General features: G+C 37.0%; 1 protein-coding gene and 1 long non-coding RNA gene across 3 annotated transcripts in view; both read left to right on the forward strand.

Annotated features, from left to right (window-relative positions):
* Window positions 1-20,358, forward strand: part of UHRF1BP1 (UHRF1 binding protein 1) — a 60,791-nt gene that overhangs the window by 13,730 nt on the left and 26,703 nt on the right. For both annotated transcript variants that reach the window (XM_023538535.1, XM_011373498.2), the window contains exons 2-8: window positions 10,362-10,524; window positions 10,611-10,649; window positions 11,363-11,454; window positions 17,197-17,386; window positions 17,703-17,843; window positions 18,261-18,431; window positions 19,121-19,313. In XM_023538535.1, the coding sequence (XP_023394303.1) occupies window positions 10,362-10,524; window positions 10,611-10,649; window positions 11,363-11,454; window positions 17,197-17,386; window positions 17,703-17,843; window positions 18,261-18,431; window positions 19,121-19,313 (989 nt within the window). The remainder of the gene's footprint in view (window positions 1-10,361; window positions 10,525-10,610; window positions 10,650-11,362; window positions 11,455-17,196; window positions 17,387-17,702; window positions 17,844-18,260; window positions 18,432-19,120; window positions 19,314-20,358) is intronic.
* The window catches only part of LOC111747495, a 1,755-nt gene continuing 716 nt past the window's right edge, over window positions 19,320-20,358 (forward strand). Inside the window, exon 1 of the long non-coding RNA XR_002783554.1 lies at window positions 19,320-19,737. This is a non-coding gene — a long non-coding RNA (uncharacterized LOC111747495). The remainder of the gene's footprint in view (window positions 19,738-20,358) is intronic.

The following is a 20,358-nucleotide window of genomic DNA, read 5'->3' on the forward strand; positions in this document are numbered from 1 at the left end:
GGTAGCCCTCAAAATATTCTCTGTATCTATGAGTTTATTTCTACTTTTGTTGTTGTTTATTTTGTTCTTTAGATTCCACATGTATTATTTCATGTCTTATTTGTCTTTCTCTATCTGACTTATTTCATTCAGTGCGATACCCTCTACGTCCATTAAGGGAATATCTTTTTTCATCTCCTTCCTGTTAGTCTGTGTGTGCTTGTCTTCTAATCTGAAGTAAGTCTCTTGTTGGCAGCATATGTAGGGCTCTTGTTTTCTTATCCATTCAGCCACTCTATCTTTTGGTTGGAGCACTTAATTCTTTTCCATTAGGAATGTAGTTGTTACCATTCTTTATTCATGTTTTGATACATGTTTTTTCTTCTTAAAGAAGTTCCTCCAACATTTACTATAATACTGGCTTGGTGTTGATAAATCAACTTAGCTTCTTTTTGTCTGGGAAGCTCTTTGTCCTTCGACCCTAAATGATAGCTTTGCTGGATAAAGTGTTCTTGGTTGTAGATGCTGGGTTTTCATCATATCTAATATTTCATGCCAAGCCCTTCTGTCCTGTGTAGTATCTTTTGAGAAATTAGCTGCCAGTCTTATGGGTGCTCCCTTGTAGGTAACTATCTGCTTTTCTCTTGCTGCTTTTAAGATTCTCTCTTTGTATTTAACCTTTGGCATTTTAATTATGATCGTGTCTTAGTGTGAACCTCTTTGGGTTCTTGGTTTTTGGGACAGAGCTTTCTGGGGTTTTCTGTTTATTTCCTTCATCAGGTTAGGGAAGTTTTCCATCATTATTTCTTCAAATAGCTCTTCAACATCTTGTTTTTTTTTCTGGTACCCCTATGGCACGGATATTTTTACATTTAGTAGTGTCCCATAGGCCCCTTAAGTCATTGTCGTAGTCTTGGCTTTTTTTTTTTTTTTGCCATTCTGATTGAGTGTCCTTGGCTTTCCCATCCTCTATATAGGTCATTTGATCCTCTTCTTTATTCACTCTGTGTATTCCATTTAATATACTTCTCATCTCAGATAATGTGTTCTTCATTTCAGACTGGTTCCCTTTTATAATTTCTATTTTTATGTTTTTTATCTCTTTGTTAAAGTTGTCACTGAATTCATCTAGACTTCCCCTAAGTTCATTGAGCATCTTTATAATCAGTGTTTTGAACTCTGCATCTGTTAGATTACTTGGCTCCATTATATCTGGATCTCTGTTCTGTTCTTTCATATGGTTTCTGTTTCTTTGTCTTCCCATTTTGGCTGCCTTTCTGTGTCTGTTTCTATGTACCAGGCAAAGCTCTTAAGTCTCCTGTTCTTATTAGTGTGATTTTGTGTAGTAGGTGTCCAGAGGCACAGTCCTGAGAGAAGTTCAGCAGCAGGCCAATTTTAGCCCCAGCCTGAGTTCCTCTGGGGCCACCTGTTAAGATTCAGCAAGCAATCCACAGATGCTGTGCTTATAGTTGCCTCAAAAGACCACACCAGAAACTGAGGACAGCTGCCCCCAGTGTGAGTCTAGGCACTGCTCAGCAAGGAGGACCAGACTTGCTGAGGACACACCTGGATATGACTTGGGTGGGGCCGTGAGTTGGGGGAGGAGGAGTTTCAGGGAATTCTCTGGGCAGAGTGACCTCTATTATCCAGGTTGATGACATCTCAGCTATGGTGACTCTGTGTCCGCACACTGGGAGAGGGGAGGGCTCAACAGAGGAACAATGGATACCACCAGCACTTCTGCCCAGGAGAGAACTTCACCTCTGGTCCTCACTCCAACAACTCAGTGTTCCCCTGTTCCTGGTGACCCCCATGTAGCCCACTGGGTGCTGGTGCTCAGAGCAAGCAGATCTGTCACCACGAAAGTTTGCTTGCAGACATGGCCCTTTTAAGAAGTCATCTGCAGCTGCTAGCTCTTGCTGCTGTAGCCTCTGACCCACTCAGCTGCTCAGACTGGGCATCCTCGCATCTTCGCCTCCTACCTTCTATCATTGCAGGCTGATTAATTATTTTTCTCCTTAGTTGTAGTGCTTCCATCATCTAAATCCCAGGTGACTTTCCTTGCTGTTTGCTCCATGTTTCTGTCACAACTTTGATGTGGTCACAAGAGGGATGAACAAAGCCTCTATCATCTATGCCATTTTTTCCCAGAAGCCCCTGGCCCTGATAGTTTTATTGGTGATTTCTATTGAACTTTTAAGGAAGAAATAATACTTAGTTAACACAAATTATTTTAGGGAATAAAGAAGGGAAACACTTCCAAACTTGCTTAATAAATCTATTATAACTTTGGTAATAAAAACCTGATAAAGACGTTGCAGACAACATGAATATCTATGTAGAGAATCTTATGGCTTCTTTTAAAAAAATGTTCTTAGAACTAATAAGTTAGTTTAATAAGGTTGCTGATTTCAAGATCAACATGCAAATATCAATTGTATATTCGAAGATTGGAAATGTTGAAGCAAAACTTATTTATTATAGACTTATCTAATTATATCACAGGTGATATAATTGTTTACATAAAAAATCCTAAAGAATCTACAAAACAATTATCAGAGCAAATAACTGAATTTAGTAAGGTCGCAGGAGACAGGGTCAATGTAGAATTATCACTTCTGCTATCTTTTAGCAGCTAACGACTAAAATATACATTTCCTTTACAATAGTGCCAAAAATATTAAGTATATAGATAAATTTAAGAAAAGATGTATACTAAAACTATAAAACATTGCTGAGAAGAGTTAAAGAAGACCTAAATCTAAATAAATATGCCATATCTTGAATGTATACTATGTTCAAGGATAGGCAGGCTGATTTTTAATATGTCTAATCTCTCCAAATTGAGCTACAGAGTCAGTGCTGTAGTTTTTCAGCAGGTTGTTTTTTTTTCCCCCCTGACAAATTGGCAGGCTGATTTAAAAATTTATATGGAAATGAAAAGGACCGAGAATGGTCAAAATAATGTTGGAAAAAAAAAAAAGAAAGGATTTGTAATATGTATTTTCAAGATTTAAAATGAAGTTACAGTAATAAAGAGATATATATATATATGTGTATGTGTGTGTGTGTATATATATATATATATATATAAAGGTATAATGATAGATCAGTAGAACAAAATAAAAACTTCAGAAATAAGCCACTGTATATAAATTGTACCTCAAATAACAAAACCAATTTAAAAACCAATGTTGTAAACAGATAAAAATCTAGAAGAGAAGAGAATTTTCTCCTATGAAAGGCATATATTTGCTTATGTAGAAGTTTTAAGAGTAAACTTCTTAGGAGAGTAATCTTATTAGCCTCTACAATTGAATAACATATTTCAGCAGATTATCTGGGATGGAATGTTAGCTATGTTAGTGATTGAGGTGTTTTGTTTAGATGATGCAGGCATCCTGTATCTGAATCAACTGCTGCAGGTTATGTTGTGTTATATCTTTGCTTAAAGACAATCCTGTGGTATGGCTGAGAAGTGAAAATACTTAGATGTAGATTTGGATAGGAAGCTTAGAAGCCAAGCAAGGACTGGACTGTGATCACCTTAGTGGAAAAAGTAGCAAAGGAAGCAAAGGGTATTTGCGAACATTTTAATTCTTCTGTGAAAGTTCAGTTTCTGTGGGATCTGAAGCAGACTGATTATTGCAATTTATGAACCCTATTATTAGCAATACAGATACTGAATTCTAGGATGCAGGTAGTGGGAGAGTTGAATGAATACTGAGTTAAGTCCCATTTCTACCATTTACTTATTCCCAGCTTTACCACTGGCTAGCTGTGATTCTTGGGCAAGTCATTTAACTTTCTGACCACTTGTGAATTATAGATTTGGACTAAAGATTAAGAGCTTTTTTAGCTCTGAAATTCTGTGAATCTACAAATCTAAGAATTCTCACTTAACATTGTACATTTTCACAAAGATGTCTGAGAGCCTTTCTCTGTTGTCTCTTTGGCAGATTGCAGTCCTTTGACAGAAATGGAACCTGATCAAAATCTGTTTTTCCAACTCAATTGCATCTTAGCGTCTATGCTCTGTGACAGTTAACAGATGGCCAGAAAATGTTTTCCCATATACTTGAAGTTGAATAAATAGTAAGCTTTCATTGACCTTTTCAGCCTCTCTTGGACTCAGTGATATCATCCTCAATTAGGAACACAAATGCTGAATAAAGTTTGTGCCAGGGACTGTGGGGTGGTTTCAGATCAAATCTTAGATCAGTGATTTCCTTGGTTGAGCAAACCTCCACAAATTTCCTTCACAACGTCTGGCCCCATGGATCACCTTTTTACTTATTCTTTGTTATTACTATAAAATGTGGACAGATTTAGTTAAATTCTTACTGCCTTTTCTGAGAAAGTAATGAGGTGATATCCATTTTTTGTTGAATCCTAAAAGTAAATTGATAAATGGAAAAGGAAATACATGTATCATTGTTATTCTTTTGGAAGAACAGCCCTTGGTGTTCCAGCAGACCTACATATACTATTAGCAGTCCTTAGTGTACTTGAAGAATTCTCGTTTGTTAAGCTTTTGATGGTTATTTGCATATTTGATCATAGAGCTGATGGCACAGTACCCTGTGTGGTCTCGTTAGTGTCTTGGTAGAGATTGGACATTACTGCTGAAATGGTGGTGAATTAGCCCTGGGCATACTTAAGAAAGATTTTGTTAATCTGATTGGGTTGGTAAAAGTTCAGAAACGTTTTTTGGTGGAGTTACACTATAACTTTACCCACCAAAGTTTAGATTTATTCTTCTTACAGAGGTTAAGCGGTCCATGGTAAAGAGGAAAGGGAAAAAATGTCCTCCAACCATCTCTGAGACAGCTTATAAATCCATTCTGTGCCAGGTATGTTTTGGAGGAACGCAATATTAAGAGAAGATGTTAGTAGAAACAAGACAGTGCAGTGAAGCATACCTGGGTTCATACTCTGCCTCTGTCTCTTCCTGCCCTGTCACCTTGGGCAAATTACTTCACATCTGAACCTCATGCTCTTTCAAATAGGGGAAAATGAAGAATTGTGAAGACTAATTGAGACAAAAGTTTAAGTTCCTGAGTTTAATGCCTGATACAAAAGTAAAATGTCATTATCATTAGTAGTCTGGTTCTGCTAATCCAGGTCAGAAAATGAAGCTTTCCCCAACTTGTGGTGTACAAAATAAATTATATTTTAAAATGACTTGTAGTTGTCCAAAGGACATTGATCTGGCCCAGCCTATAGGATAAAAAGACAAAATTATTTTAAGCTGAGTGTCCATTAACATACTCAGTGGTGGCCTAGCAAAAGATGTTAAATCAGACAGAATAAAAATGTCTGGGGAAAAAGTTAAGAGGGATTGTGTGAATAGATAGAGACTGAGTCAAGTAATCTCTGTAGAGAGATTCTCTAGTCTGATAGTCAAAAAATTATCTAGTAAAATGAAGTTTATTCTCTTGCTTTTTGTTCTGTGCCCTTCCCAGAAATATGAATGGTCATCTTTCACTGGGAGCCTCATCTGCTTTGGGGCGGGAAGACAGGTTTTGTGCTTTTCCGGTTGTTTCTCTGTGTTAGTAATGTTGATGAGGGTAGGGTGCCAATTGGCTGATGAGCAGCCTTCACTGAGGTTAGTCTCCAGTCCTGGCTGGCTGGTGTTCACACAGTGCATCATTCCCAAGACAATCAGAAATGTAAGTCCACCTGGTTATTGTCAGAACTACCCTGGAGAAGTCAATGCTGTCATTTGCCAGTTGTCATGCCTACAGAGTTCATAGAACTCTGTCAGTTGCCAACTATGGGCCTGTTTTCAGTTGGTTGGCCTGGCCTTTGCAAGCTTGGTTTTGACTGACTCCATTGATAATTTTATTCCCTGTCCTCTGTTGTTTTCTTGTGACCCATTAGTACTAGAGAGACAAGGGATGAAAATCTATTCCTAGAGTCAAAGTGATATATAATGGGTAGGATTTCTGGGGAATATTAATTCAGTTTTAACTTTGTTCAGATTTCAATTTCTAGATACCTAGATTAAAAGGATAGAAATAAGTATCCTGGGAATAGAGGATGCTACATTGAGGTAGAAAGGTAGATCTGAGGGGTTGTCTCTTGAAGAAAACCTGAGTCCTAGGATAATAATCTAAGCCTTCTAAACATTTTTTTAAATTGACATACAATATTATATTAGTTTTTGTTATACAATGTAATGATTTGACATTTATATACGTTGTGAAATGAGCACCTAAACCTTTTCTTTTTTAAAAGATAATAATTTAAGCCTTTTCTAAAAGGAGAGAATAGTGGAATCCAGAAATAACAATGATTATGATTTATTTATTGAACATTTAATAAATGCCAGGTATTTAATTCATGTTATTTAGCTCTTTAATCTCAGCAGCCTTGTGATGTTTGTTGAACAGTTTGCCTAAAGTCGCAGCATTAGTAAGTAAGAGAGCCTGGTTTTGAGTCCAAGTCTAACTCTAAAGCCGGTGCTCTTAACCACTGAGCCATAATAAGAACATAAGTTGAAAAGTTTGTTTCCAAGGAATGGATTTATGCATCTCTTCTCCATCTGCAGCCTCTATTTTCTCTTATTTGAATTTTTTTAGCTGGTTAACTGAAACCTCAGATTAAGCCATTTTCAAACTTTAGAGAACAGAAGAAATTACTTTGAGTTTGTTAAAAATTCAAATTCTTTACCCTTTCCCATTGTGATTCAGTGTATCTGGTGTGATCCAGTAATCTGCAGGTTAAGATAAACATACCAAAGTGATTCCACCCATGTGATCAGAGAAGAGTAGTTTGAGACACATTGCCCTAAATACTGGCAAGGTTAAGAGAAAATGTAACACAATCACATACTTTTTTTTTTCAAGGCTTCTAAATGACATTTATTTTATATGGAGCTGTAAATAGAGTTAGATTTTTCATAGAATACAATGTAGACATTAAATTTATGGTACCTATTTAGTATAATCACTGCGAATGTCAGTGCTAAGAAACGGTATTGTTTCATTTTATTTGAAGTATGTTCCTCTTTTTTTCAGAGAGGAACATACTTGAAAAGGTTCCTGTCACTTTCTTTTCTTTAAAATGCCTTTTTATCATAAAGTAGCTTGTGGTAGTGAGTCTCAGTTTTTTCCCTGCTCTTGTTTATTAAAGGGCTTATTACTCCCATCTCTGACAGTGTCTCATTCCTGCCATGATTTTCAGCTAAGGTAGGGAGAATCATGTGGGAGGACAGAAGGAACTAATTTTATGTCTTCAGATATTCTTATCTTTAAGACTAATGCTTCTGGAGGATGCCTTGCCCCAGTTTCTGAGCTAATGTGGCTTTCCTAAATAGTTAACAATAGAGGAAGAGTCACTAGGAAGAAATCATAATTGTAATATTTAAATATTCAAGGTGCTTGAAAAAGAAGCCTGCCTGTACCTAGCGATTACAAATAATGTTAAGTTCTGTTTTCTGCTTCCCGTTCCTTTCCTTCCCTCAGGACCACATTTCCTCTACGTTCCTTAGGGGCATGCGCCATATCTTTTACTTTCAGTTGTTGTTTGATGTAAATGGAAGTGTTTAAAGTGTTCTTTTTTTTCTTTTATACCTCAGTCCTGTTTCCTTGTAGGTAGCCGTTCCTTGTAGGAATAAAGGAGTTCTTTCCCTCTGTGGCAAGTTTTCAGAGGATTGTCTTTTTGATTCAGAGAATAAAATTGGTTCATACTCAGTAAATATTGATTTAAATTTCTTTTTATCTATTAAAATGAGTAAAACTATATGTAAGGGTCTGGGATTTTATTTTACCCTATTTAGAAGCTAATAATTAGCCTCCTCCAGTTCATGGATATGGCAGAACACATGAGACTCCTGAATCAGAGACACAGGACTTAATTGCTCATGGCCCACCAAACAGTATAAACATATGTTTGTATCAGTTCCCTTTACCCCCACCCCCAGGTCTCATGGGAGTGACATGAACGGGCCCAGATGGATACCTGCACATGTATTATAGGAATGGAACATTGAGCTTGGGGAATCTATTGCTTTTGGTAAGTGATAAGCAAGCCAACTCTTTGTCCTGGAGTGGTACATTACTTCATTCCTCAAAGCTGCTTTTTGTAACACAGTCCTGAGAAGTGGTCTGGATAAGGAGTGGTCAGGGTTGTGTGTTTTTGGCATACCCAGCAAGACCATGTAGCAGTGTTAGAGACCTCCTATGGCAGAGTACTCCCAATAGTAAGTACATACAATAAGTAATTGACAGGAATCTTAGAAAGATTTATTATGAAATATTTGCCATTTAAAATGGTAAAAACAGTAGTATAATGAACAGCCATATAGTCACCCCCCAACTTGAGAAACTTCCTGTGGACCCCTCCCCTTGTCCCACAGGTAAGCACTTTCCTGATTTGTTATCATGCCAATGCATTCCGTCTGTATCCCTTATTATCTACAGTATTGTTTTGCATATTTATAAACTTAAAAATTTTTTTACTATCATTTAAAAAATTGTTAAAGAGCCTTTTTGCATAATATTACCATTCTAGACATTATAGAAAAAAATTTAAAGATAAAACTCTTGCATGTCATGATCTTATGGTTCAAGGAAAACCAAAAACACTAAATACACAGTACAGTATAAGGAAAGGATGTGGGTGAAAAATAAAAATTGGTAAGCAATATATAATTCTAAAGTCAACTATTAGCATCTAGTATATATAAGGGCTAAGTATAGTTGTGGGTGGAGGGCAAGATACAATTAATTATTGTGGTGAAAAATAGTGATTATGAGAGGCAGTGACAGTGATAATTACAAGGATGAGATTCATCTAGATACTTTGTCATACAGGAGAGAGGATTATGCTACGAAGAACTGGGATTATATTGATCCAGCCAAAAGAGATGAGAGAAAGGAGCTGGGAATAGTTAGCCATCAAGGTAGTTAGCTAAGAGGTATGTAGGCTCAGCATTCTGTTAGGTAACCATTTTAATAAAGAAGGATGGCTAAGACTAAGCCACTGATATCAAAGGACTTAACATCTGATTAATTGCACAGGGATGGTTACATATGGGAGAATTAGAGAACATCCTAAGAACCTAAATGTTTAATGGGAGTTGCAGTAGTTAGGGCCAGAAAGCCTTGATGTGAAGTCTTGAGTTGGACTTGAATAGCAGATCATGATGAGGGTGCTCCAGGAAAAGGAGTAGGTGGTGAGAGTACATGAGCAAAGACTGGAGAAAATGATTGTGAAACAGTCACAAGATTGAGAAAACTGAAGACCTGTGTGACTTGTTTATGTCCAGGCCACTTGACCTATAGAGTTTTCCATAGTCTGTATTTTGTTAATTGTATACTTACGGTGCTGTTCAGCAGTTTTCCTTTCCTGTATTTCCTGCAAATTAGCAGCTAGACCCAACAGCATGATGAGATTCAGGTTCAATCTCTTTGGCAAGACTGTGAGTGGTTGTATGTTCTTTTATCACATCAAAGATATGTGGAAGGGTCTGCAGTTTCATTTTACGCTACTTACCAAACTAATAATTAGCCTGTTAATGTTTCATTTTCTAACTTCATAGAGCTCCCTCTTCTGTTGTTTCAAGTATTGTTAAAAAATATATAATGGCTTGCTTTCTGAGATATCTTGGTCTGCCTCCCACCCCCTACTTTAATTGGACTCTTTTTTTCATTTCTGTTATCCCTGTCTTGCTCAGTTTAGATTCCTCTCCCAGCAGTTTCTTCTTAGTGTGGGGGCCCTGTCTTGGGAAGGAGCCTTGTTTAGTTCTAAGAATTTATAGAGTTAGACTGCTCCAGCTCCTTTGGGCCTCACTGGCGACCTCTTGCAATGGATAGAATCCTTCCAGTTTCGGATGCTATTCTCAAAATGGCCCACATTGCTTTTCACGTAGCACTTGGTTATCCTGTTCTTGGATCTTTCAGATGCCCTATTGCCTCCCTCTATGTTCATTTGCACAGCTGCTTGTGCACTCAGGTCTTGTGGCTATTGATGTTTTCTCCCCTCCTGCTTGTATATGGGGGGTTATAAAGATGCTTTATCTTCTAGTTTTGTTTTAAATGTTATCAATGGGCTTTTTGTGTTGCTATCTAGTTGCTCTGTCTTTTTATGTAGGGATTCAGAAATATCAAAAAGCTATATTGCCATTGCTGCAGCCATTTCCTCAGGATCTGTATTGTAGGTTCTTGAGTAGAAAGATGACATAATCATGGGAATGGTAGGTCTCACCTAACATCTTACATGGCAGAGACACAGTATGTTATCTAATGACGTTAGATAACACACAAATGTTATCTAATGACGTTCTCTTTTCTCTAAATTCAGAAGTGTTATTGTCCATAATGCCTGTTTAGAAGAGTCCTATGGAAATTATAGTTTCTTATCATTACTCTTTTCAGGTTCACTAAGAATCTTTCCCCAGACAAAATCAACTTGAGCACCCTGAAAGGAGAGGGTCAGCTTACCAACCTGGAGCTGGATGAAGAGGTTCTACAGAATGTACTGGAGCTGCCCACTTGGTTAGCCATCACTCGGGTCTACTGCAACAGGGCCTCCATCCGGGTGAGAATGGTGGTCAGAGGGCTAATGTCCTCTTTGGCCGGCCGGCCTGCTTTCCACAGCTCTGAGTCTTTGCTTTCCTCTTTCAGATCCAGTGGACAAAATTGAAGACGCACCCAATTTGCTTGGTACTGGCATTTCTTGATTGCAAGTAATCGAATGGGGATGGCTGGGGTAGGGTTTTAAAAGATCTAAGAGAAGATGGGGAGGATTCCTGATAGGCTGTCCCTTTTGGGAGTAGTGAATGCTTCTGTGTGGCCTGTGAGTTCTCTCTCAGACAGAATGACTATTGTCTGGACTTATTCTGGAACTGCTGGGCAGTATAGGAATTAACAATGACACACAAGGCCCAGGAGTTCTGAGTTTGTTTTGTTTTCTTTTGTTGTTTTTCATGACAAATTTTGCTGCCCACATACTACTTTTAGATTTCCCTATTTTCTCTTGGGAACCTGACAGAGGGAAAATTAGAGGTCTCAATTCATATGGACTGTTGAGTGATTATCAGCTGAAAGCTATTCAGGAACTGATTGATACATGTCTTTATCCCAAAGACTAGTATCCCCAGGAACAGTAATATCTCTGTAGCTTGGATTTATGTTTTAGTTTTCTGCTGTGAGCTAATCCTATACTTGTCATGGAGTTCGGCTGCTATTTTAAATGGAAGGAGAAAAGTGAGATCTCTCCTTGTAGCTCAGTTCGTTCGTTCATTCATTCAATAAATATTGTCTTCCCACTGTGAGCATAGCAGTCAACTAGTCCCTGGAGACCAAAGATGAATAAGACAGTCTGTGCTGTGTGGATTTTTGTACAGACGCTTACTTCGTCATGTCTTTTATTTCAGTGTCTGGATAAGGTAGAGGTGGAGATGAAGACATGTGAGGAGCCTCGGCCTCCCAACGGACAGTCTCCCATTGCTCTCGCTGCAGGACAGAGGTTAGTTGGAAACATTAACTGTTCCAGATCACCCTTTAGTTAAAAAATAAAAACTTTATCATGGAAAATTTAAAACATACACTAAAGTAGAGAGAATAGTGTAATGAACCCCCATGCACCCAAGATCTAACTTCAACAGTTATTAACATATTTTGCCATTTTCCCCCATCTTTCTTTTACCACTTTGTGGCTATGTGTGTGTTTGTGCTATAGTACTTGGAAACAAATCCCTGACTATATAATTCCACCTGTAAGTATTTCTGTATTATGTATCGTTAATGAAGACTGGGAAGAAAGAAGAAAAAGACCCCTGCAATACTGTTATCACAATTAATAAAATTAACAGCAATTTCTCTTAATATTATCTAATATGAATTTCATATTCAATTTCCTGAATTGTTTCTAATAGATTTTTTACACTATAGTGTGGATCAAAAGAGCTCTACACATTATTTTAGGTGATATGAGTTTTAAAGCTTTTTAATTCTAACCACCCCCCCCCACACTTTTAAATATACCATTCATTTGTAGAAACTGGATTGTTTTTTTCTAAAGAATTTCCCACATTTTATATTTTTGGCTGATTATTTCTTCAAGTTATTTAAAATGTTTCTCATTTAATCTGGTAGTTAGATTTAAAGTTTTGATTTGATTTAATTTTTTTTTAATAATAATATTTCAGAAATGGTACTATGTATTTCCTATTGTAACATATCTGGAGACACCTAACGTCACTATGGTTAAGATTAATTAGTGGATGCAAATGATGTTGGCCTCATTTGTCCATTATGATAAGATCCTTACCTACTTTCCACCACATGGTTTAAGGACCATTGATGATAGTTGTCTAGGTCCTTTATTTCATTGTGGGATACAAAATAGGGATTTTATAACTATTTTCTTCTTATTGCATTTATTAGCTATGGTCTTTAAAGAATGTTCTTTTACCAACTATTTGATTATCCTGAAATATAGTTTGTACAGGAATGTCAGGATAAATGCTAGATTATTTACCTTTATCACATTTAAGAATTATGTACACCTAAACCAGATACAATGTTATTTATAAATTATATCTCAACAGAAAAAGAATTATGAGTCGACACCCTAATAATCTCCAGAGAATTATTTTAGGTGGTGGGGGGAAGAAGGAGGCTTATCGTTTTGAATTTATGGATGTTTTTTTTTTTAGTTTTATTAGGGTGAAATGGACATAAAATAGACTGCATATCTATAAAGTATACAATTTGATAAGTTTTGGCGTTTGCATATACCCATGAAACCGTCAACACAATCAAGATAATGAACATATCTGTCACCCCTATACATAGCGTTATTCTTCTTTGTATCCTCTCCCTTCCCTTTCCCACCCCCTCTTATTCCCAGACAAACACTGGTTCTCTGTCACTATAGATTAGTTTGCATTTTTATAATTTTATATAAATGAAATTATATAGTACGTACTTTTTTTTGGTCTGACGTCTTTTATTGAGCATAATTTTGAGATTCATCCATGTTGTTAAGTTATCAATAGTGCATTCCCATTATTGCTGAATAATATTATTTCATTGTGTGGATATAACAGTTTATTTATCCATTCACTTGTTGATGGACTTTTCTTTCCATTTTTTGACTATTGTGAATAATGCTGCTATGAATATTTATATACAAGTTTTTCTGTGGTTATGTGCTTTTATTTCTCTTGGGTAAACACCTAGGAATGGTGTGCTTGAGTGGTATGGTGGGTAAGGATTTAACTTTTTAAGAAACTGTCAAACTCTTCCAGAACGGCTTACTATTTTACATTCTTTTTACATACTTTCACATTTTACATTTTTTTATGTCCTATGTTTACATTGACTTTTTTGGTTTTTGCTTTTAATTTGAATTTACTTTTTAAATATGTTTGTTGTATGTCATACTTTTACAGTCATTATTCTTTTTGGTGTTCAGATATCCCTATCTTTGGCTAGTGAGAATCTTTCAGAGTCACTTCCTGAGTCCTTTGGACAAGACCCTAGTAATTGTCCTGCTTTTAGACAGAGCAAGATGTTTTAGGCTTCTCTTTACATCCTTACCTCAGACCTGGAATCAAACATTTCTCCAAGGAACCCTAATTCCTTTTAGTGAGAAATATTATTTAGAGACTGCAGTCTGGGCAAAATGGTATTCATTGAATTATCATTGCTTTAAGGGCTTTTCAGTGTTTAGTTCTAGGGCAAAGGTATTTTTAAGAAAAAGAAAAATAAATCATGATGATATCCTGATATTTCTCAATTTAAAAAAGAGGATTTGAGTTAACTTTTTAGATTTAATATTTGTATTTTTTATTCATGTGCTGAATCTTGCTTCCTAACAACAATAACATAGTAATAAATGATTTACTTTTTTAATAGTTTCAAAAAATAACAAAACTAATATTATAACTATCAATAAAACTACTGAATGCAGTATATTTCTATGTGTATGCATATGTTTTAACTTTTTGATATATCCAATTAGGAATGTGTGGTCAAAATACTGTGTTTTAAAGTCACTTGAAGTCATTCTTCATATATTTGGGTATTAATTTGACATATAGAGAGGTACATTTTTTTTTTTCCTGAGGACTATTTTTTATTGCAGTTTTAGTTTCACAGTAATATTAAGAGGAAGGTATGGAGATTTCCCATGTATCCTTACCCCCATGCATGCATAGCCTCCCCCATTATCAACGTCCTCCACTGGAGTGGTACATTTGTTAACAATTGATTAACCTACATTAACACGTCATAATCACCCAAAGTCCATAGTTTACATTAAAGTTCACTCCTGTTGGTACATTTTGTGTATCCATCGTGATAGCATCATACATCAGTGTATTTTCACTGCCCTAAAAATCCTCTGTGCTCCACCTATTTGACTCTCTCCCCACCCTTAACCCTTGGCAATCAGTGGTCTTTTTACTGTCTCCATAGCTTTTCCTTTTCTAGAATGTTATATAGTTGGAATCATACAATGATTCTGTAATTTTAGAATGGCTTCTTTCACTTAGTAATATGCATTTAAGGTTCCTTCATGTCTTTTCATGTTATTTCCTCCATGTCATTTCTTTTTAGTGCTAAAGTATATTCAATTGTCTGGGTGTACCACAGTTTATTTATCCATTTACCTTCTGAAGGGCATCTTGGTTGCTTCCAAATTTTGGCAGTTATGACTAATGCTGCTTTTAATGTCCACATGCAAGTTTTTGTGTGGACATAAGTTCTCATCTCCTTTGGGTGAATATGAAGGAGCGTCATTGCTAGTTTGTATGGTAAGAGTATGTTTACATTCGAAAGAAACCACTAAAACTGTCTTCCAAAGTGGTTTTATAATTTTCCATTCCCACCAAAGATCAGTGAGAGTTCCTGCTGCTTCACATCCTCCTTACCACTTGATGTTGTCAGTGTTCTGGATTTTTGCTATTCCAATAGGTGTGTAGTAGGAGTAGGATCTTGTTTTAATTTGCATTTCCCTGATGACATATGATGTAGAAAATCTTTTCGTATGCCTCTTTGCCACTTGTATATCTTTGATAAGGTTTCTATTAAGGTCTTTGGACTATTTTCTAATTGGGTTGTTTGTTTTTTTATTGAGTTTTAGAGTTCTTTGTATATTTTGGTAACAGTCTTATCAGATGTGTCTTTTGCCAGTATTTTTTCCCAGTTTGTGGCCTGTCTTCTCATTCTCTGTCTTTTACAGAACAGAAATTTTTAATTTAATGAAGTCCAGTTTATCCATTCTTTCATGGATCATGTCTTTGGTGGTGTTGTATCTAAAATTGCATCACCATTCCCAAGGTCATCTAGATTTTCTCGTATATTATCTCCTAGGAGTTTTATATCAGTTTGTTTTTAATTTTTTAATTGTTTTTAAATTTATTTTTTTAACTATATAAAATTACATGGTTCCAAAGTTAAAACTATAAAACATGTATTACAAATAATCTTCTACTCCGTGGGTGCATTGTCACTCTTAATGTTGTTTTCTTGTTGAACAGAAATTATTAATTCTAATGTAGTCTAGTATATCTATTTTTCTTTTTATGGTTGGTACTTTTTTGTCTTGTTTAAGGAATCTTTTCCTATCCTAAGTCATGAAAATATTCTCTGTTTTCTTCTAAAAGCTTTGTTATTTGATCTTTCACTTTTAGATCTCAGTCAACCTTGAAACTGATTTTTTTTTGGCTTAATTAAGATAGGGGTTCATATTTTTGTTCTCTATAGATAGCCTCAGATTGACTGTGCACTGTTATTGACAAAAACATCTTTTTATACTACACTGTCACCTTTGTCTTTTCTTTTTTTTCAACTAAGTTTATTGGGGGAACATTGGTTAATACAATTATATAATTTTCAGGTGTACATTATTATTTGACATCTGTATATTCTACTGTGTGATTACCATCCAAAGTCCCATTTCCTTCAGCTACCATATATTTGATCTCCTTTACCCACTTGTCACCTTTGTCTTAAATCAAGTGATTCCCAGTGTAGTTTTGATTTTTGAGTGAGATTGAACATCATTTTTGTTTAATATCTGTTTACATTTATTTTTCTGTGAGCTGTCCATACTTTGTCCTATTGGACCGTTGGTGTTTTTCTTCTCAAGTTTTTGAAGCTCTTTATACATTAGAGATATTAGCTATTTATGACATAAATTACAAATATACATCTACAGTTGGCCCTTGAACAACATGGGTTTGAACTGTACAGGTCCACTTATACAAAGATTTTTTTCAATAAATATGTACAATACTGTAAATGTGTTTTCTTTTCCTTATTCTATTAATAATATTTCTTTCTCTAGCTTACCTTATTATAAGAGTACATTATATAATTCACATAACATACAAAATATGTGTTAATCAACTGTTTGTTATTGGTAAGGCTTCCAATAACATAAGGCTCTTAGTTAAGTTTCTAGAGAGTTGAAAATTTTATGTGCATTTTTGACTGCGGGGAGGGGTAGTGGGGTAAGTGCCCCTAACCCCCACGTTATTCAAGGGTCAACTTTATATGTATGTTTGTTTTAGTTTTAAATTTCAAGACCTTCTTTTCATTTGTTGTAATAGAATTGATTTCACCTATATGTCAAGAATGTCTTTGTTTTCCGTATCCAGAAGTACTTCAAGATGGCCTTCATTCTTCCTTGTCATTTCTGGCCTCTCACTTTGAAAGTGTAGTTGTGATCTTTGGGATATATTTGATAGGGTAAAGGTGGAACTGTCCTTGATTAGATTTCACAGTATTATACCGCTTGCTCACCTAGTTGTACTTCTTTCCTCTTTTCACTGCTTTTGCAGAGTATGCACTGTCTTTGAAGATTTCATGGAAACCTGGTGTTTCCTTTCTGTAGTTATACCTTCCCTCACAGAATATGTTCAGATATTTATTCAGGAAGTTTGCGGACTATAAAAAGATTTTTTAATTTATTCTTTGTAACAGAAGGAAGATTGTTTCCAGGTAAATTCTTTTCCTTTTATTCCATTCTTTTTTTTTTTTTTAAATCCTATTAAAAAGAATACTGTGTCATCATCATAAATTTCTTTTAGAAATTTAAAAAATGTAAGAAAGTAGAAATGAGAAGAGAAATAAAAAAAGTCATTCACTTTTCTAGCACCCAAAGATGGGCATTGTTAATAGTCTTGTCTGATGTCTTCCAGTGTAAAGAGTATGTACGGTCTCACATGGTCCCGAACATTGGTCTCATTTGTTGTAGTGAATATGGCTTTGCCGAGAAGGTGGTGGAAGGGATGTTCATCATCGTCAATTCCATCACCATCAAGATTCACTCCAAGGCCTTCCATGCTTCTTTTGAATTGTGGCAGCTCCAGGGTTATAGTGTCAACCCCAACTGGCAACAGAGTGACCTCCGCCTCACCCGCATCACCGACCCCCGCCGAGGAGAGGTGACAGCTCTAGTATTGCAAGAGGAAAGAATGGCAGAGGGGGTGTTTAGAGTAGGATTAATCCTTAAAGGTTATTATTCCTCCTTGGGGGATTTCCTCAAATGATCCCCTATTCTTGGGAACCCAAGAATCCCTTCTGTCCAGTGTTACTACTACATCCTGTCCTCAGTTATGGATCTCTGATCCACTGCCTTCTATTGATAGGATTCCAGCTGAGAATGGTGGGAATCTCTGCCTTGCCAGTCTCACTTGGACTTCTGGCCTCTTGGTTAATTTCATACACAAAATTAAGGGATTTTACTCTCTCTCCTTCTAGGTTTTAACATTTAAGGAAATAACTTGGCAAACACTTCGGATTGAGGCAGATGCTACAGACAGCGGTGATCAAGACCTGGTCACCACCCCACTGAGGCTTATTACCAACCAAGGCAGGATCCAAATAGCCCTCAAGAGAAGAGTGAGTGTGTTCTCTGTCTTCATGAAAAATTCCATCTTCCATCTTCCTAGACAGCCTGGGAGTTGGTATATTCTCTTTTAAAAATGTTATTGGTCCCTGGAATGACAGTTGAAAAGGGAGGACCTGCAATTCAGTGTTGTACAGTATCCACCAATAAGAGAAGATTTCCACCTCTCTGTCATCTTAATTTTGACAACCACAATTTTTACTCATATATAGGGACACTGACATAAGCACTTGGCAATTGTCTGTTCCTGCTTTAGTAGTTTTAGGAAACTGACTCTCCAAAGTGCTCGATACTTTCCTTTCATGGACTGGCGATTGAACAGCCATCTCTGAAACTGATTGGGTGATAGTCACTTTGAGGAGCTGGAATGATACAAGATGTTGAACCTGTGTTCTCTGTGGCCCCTTCAGACCAAAGATTGCAACGTCGTAGCCTCCAAGCTGATGTTCCTTTTGGATGACCTGCTCTGGGTGCTGACTGACTCTCAGCTCAAGGCTATGATGAAGTATGCAGAATCATTGAGCGAGGCCATGGAAAAGTCAGCCCAGCAGAGAAAGAGCCTGGCCCCCGAACCTGTACAGGTTAGAGGCAAAATAGATTCCCTTGGTGGGGCTGGGGAGATGGTAGGCCAGACCATATTCATACCAACATAGTTGAGTCTAGACTTTATTTGGCTTATTTGGGGGACTTGTCATTTACTTCTGGATGGGCATAGGCTTTGCCTGGGCCTCTGTTTTATTTATTTATTCTGTTCATTGGGTGCCTCCTGAATGTTAGATATACAGTGCTAGCCACTGGAGAGGAAAAGTAGAATAAACCTTTTGTCCCTGCCCTTGGAACACACCATTTTGAAATATAGACCATAAACAAGTTCTTACAATGTGATGTGGTAACTGCTGTAAACATTATGCTGTGAGAGCACAAGGACAAGGCATCTAACTACCCAGGCTGAAAGAGGACATTTAAGGAAGACTTCCTAAAGAGGTATTTTTAGCATCCATTGGTTAGCTAAGTCCTGGGGTGTAAGAGCTTGGAGGGCAGTTCAAACCTCAGAACAGAATTCTGACAGTTACTAGACTAATTAAGGTTTTTGAATTTGGGTTATTTAGGTGGGACAGACCTAAGTGTGTTGCCAGGTAAACAGTTATGAGAGGAGAAGGAGCATCTTGCTAAATTATAGTTTTCTTCAGGCTGGACTAAAGCTTTAGAAAAGTTTACAAAGAAGTCCGTCAGGGTTTGGACTTCTTGTTTTTCTCTCTTTCAAATGTAGGTCACTTCACCTGCTCCCAGTGCCCAGCAGTCCTGGGCCCAGGCATTTGGTGGCAGCCAGGGCAGCAGCAACAATAGCAGCAACCGCCTCAGCCAGTACTTTGAGAACTTTGATGTGAAAGAGTCCTCCTACCATCTGCTCATCTCCCGCCTGGACCTGCACATTTGTGATGATAGCCAGTCCCGAGAGCCAGGTACCCTGTGAGGCCTGAGCCATGGCTGGGTGGTCCATCATTGCCTTCAGCTCTGGGCAAAGCTTGGGGAGGATGGCTCTTTTCCAGAGACACTGTGGAGTACTTTGATTGACTTCCCTTAATCACAGGCAGTCCTTGAGCCTCAGCCTTCTTGTGATAGCTCTCTTTCTGTTAGTGTGAGTAGTGCTCTTCAGCCTTTAGGGTACAACAGAACCACCTGTAATACTTAATAAAATATAGATGCCGGTGCTATCCCCAGACTGCACTTAAATCAGAATCTTCAGGGGCAGAGCCCAAGCAGTGCACGCTTTTTTTTTTTTTCTCTGAATGTCTCTTGGGCAATGCTGACCACTGGTGTAAGCATTAGGAAAGTAAATTCAACTTTAGGAAACCTCAGAATTTTCAGATTTTTAAGTCAGTTTAGGTAATTATTATGTGTACATGTGTTCTTCCCAAGCAAGGAGTATTCTTGCTTGCTTATGCTGTGTTCTTGTCTTGCTTTTATGTTCATTAGAGCAATTAGTATTACATACACATATACATTTATTCAGGATGAAGAAGTAATTGACTCATTTCTTTATAAACCTTGGGGAAATCACTTAACTACTTGCTTAAGCTCTTCGAGTTTCTTAATTTGTAAACCTGAGTTAAATTATATCTTGTTTACCTCACAGGTTGTTGTCAGGCTTAAATGAGATAATACTCTGAATTTCGAGGACTTTAATTATGGGCAGATATTAACTGTGATGCCAGGTTATTTTCCCTCTATATTTCCCTTTGCCACCAGTTCTTGGTTTTAGATGCTCTCATATGGTAAATTTGTCTCTTGCTGCCTTATCCTCTCTGAAGATGATGTTTGCCTCTTAATGAGACATAGACTAACCTTCCTTGGGTGCACTTACCTTTTCTTTTCTTCCTGGGGCACCAAGCAGCATTACTGTTCTTGCTTGGCTATTCCTTTGTTTTGAGGTGACTTCAGGCCCCCTATATTCCCACTCAGAGCTAAAAGGAGTAGTGACAGCATAAAGATTGTTTTTACCAACAC

This window comes from Pteropus vampyrus, unplaced genomic scaffold, assembly GCF_000151845.1.
Source record: "Pteropus vampyrus isolate Shadow unplaced genomic scaffold, Pvam_2.0 Scaffold225, whole genome shotgun sequence".
NCBI classification, from domain to species: Eukaryota; Metazoa; Chordata; class Mammalia; order Chiroptera; family Pteropodidae; genus Pteropus; species Pteropus vampyrus.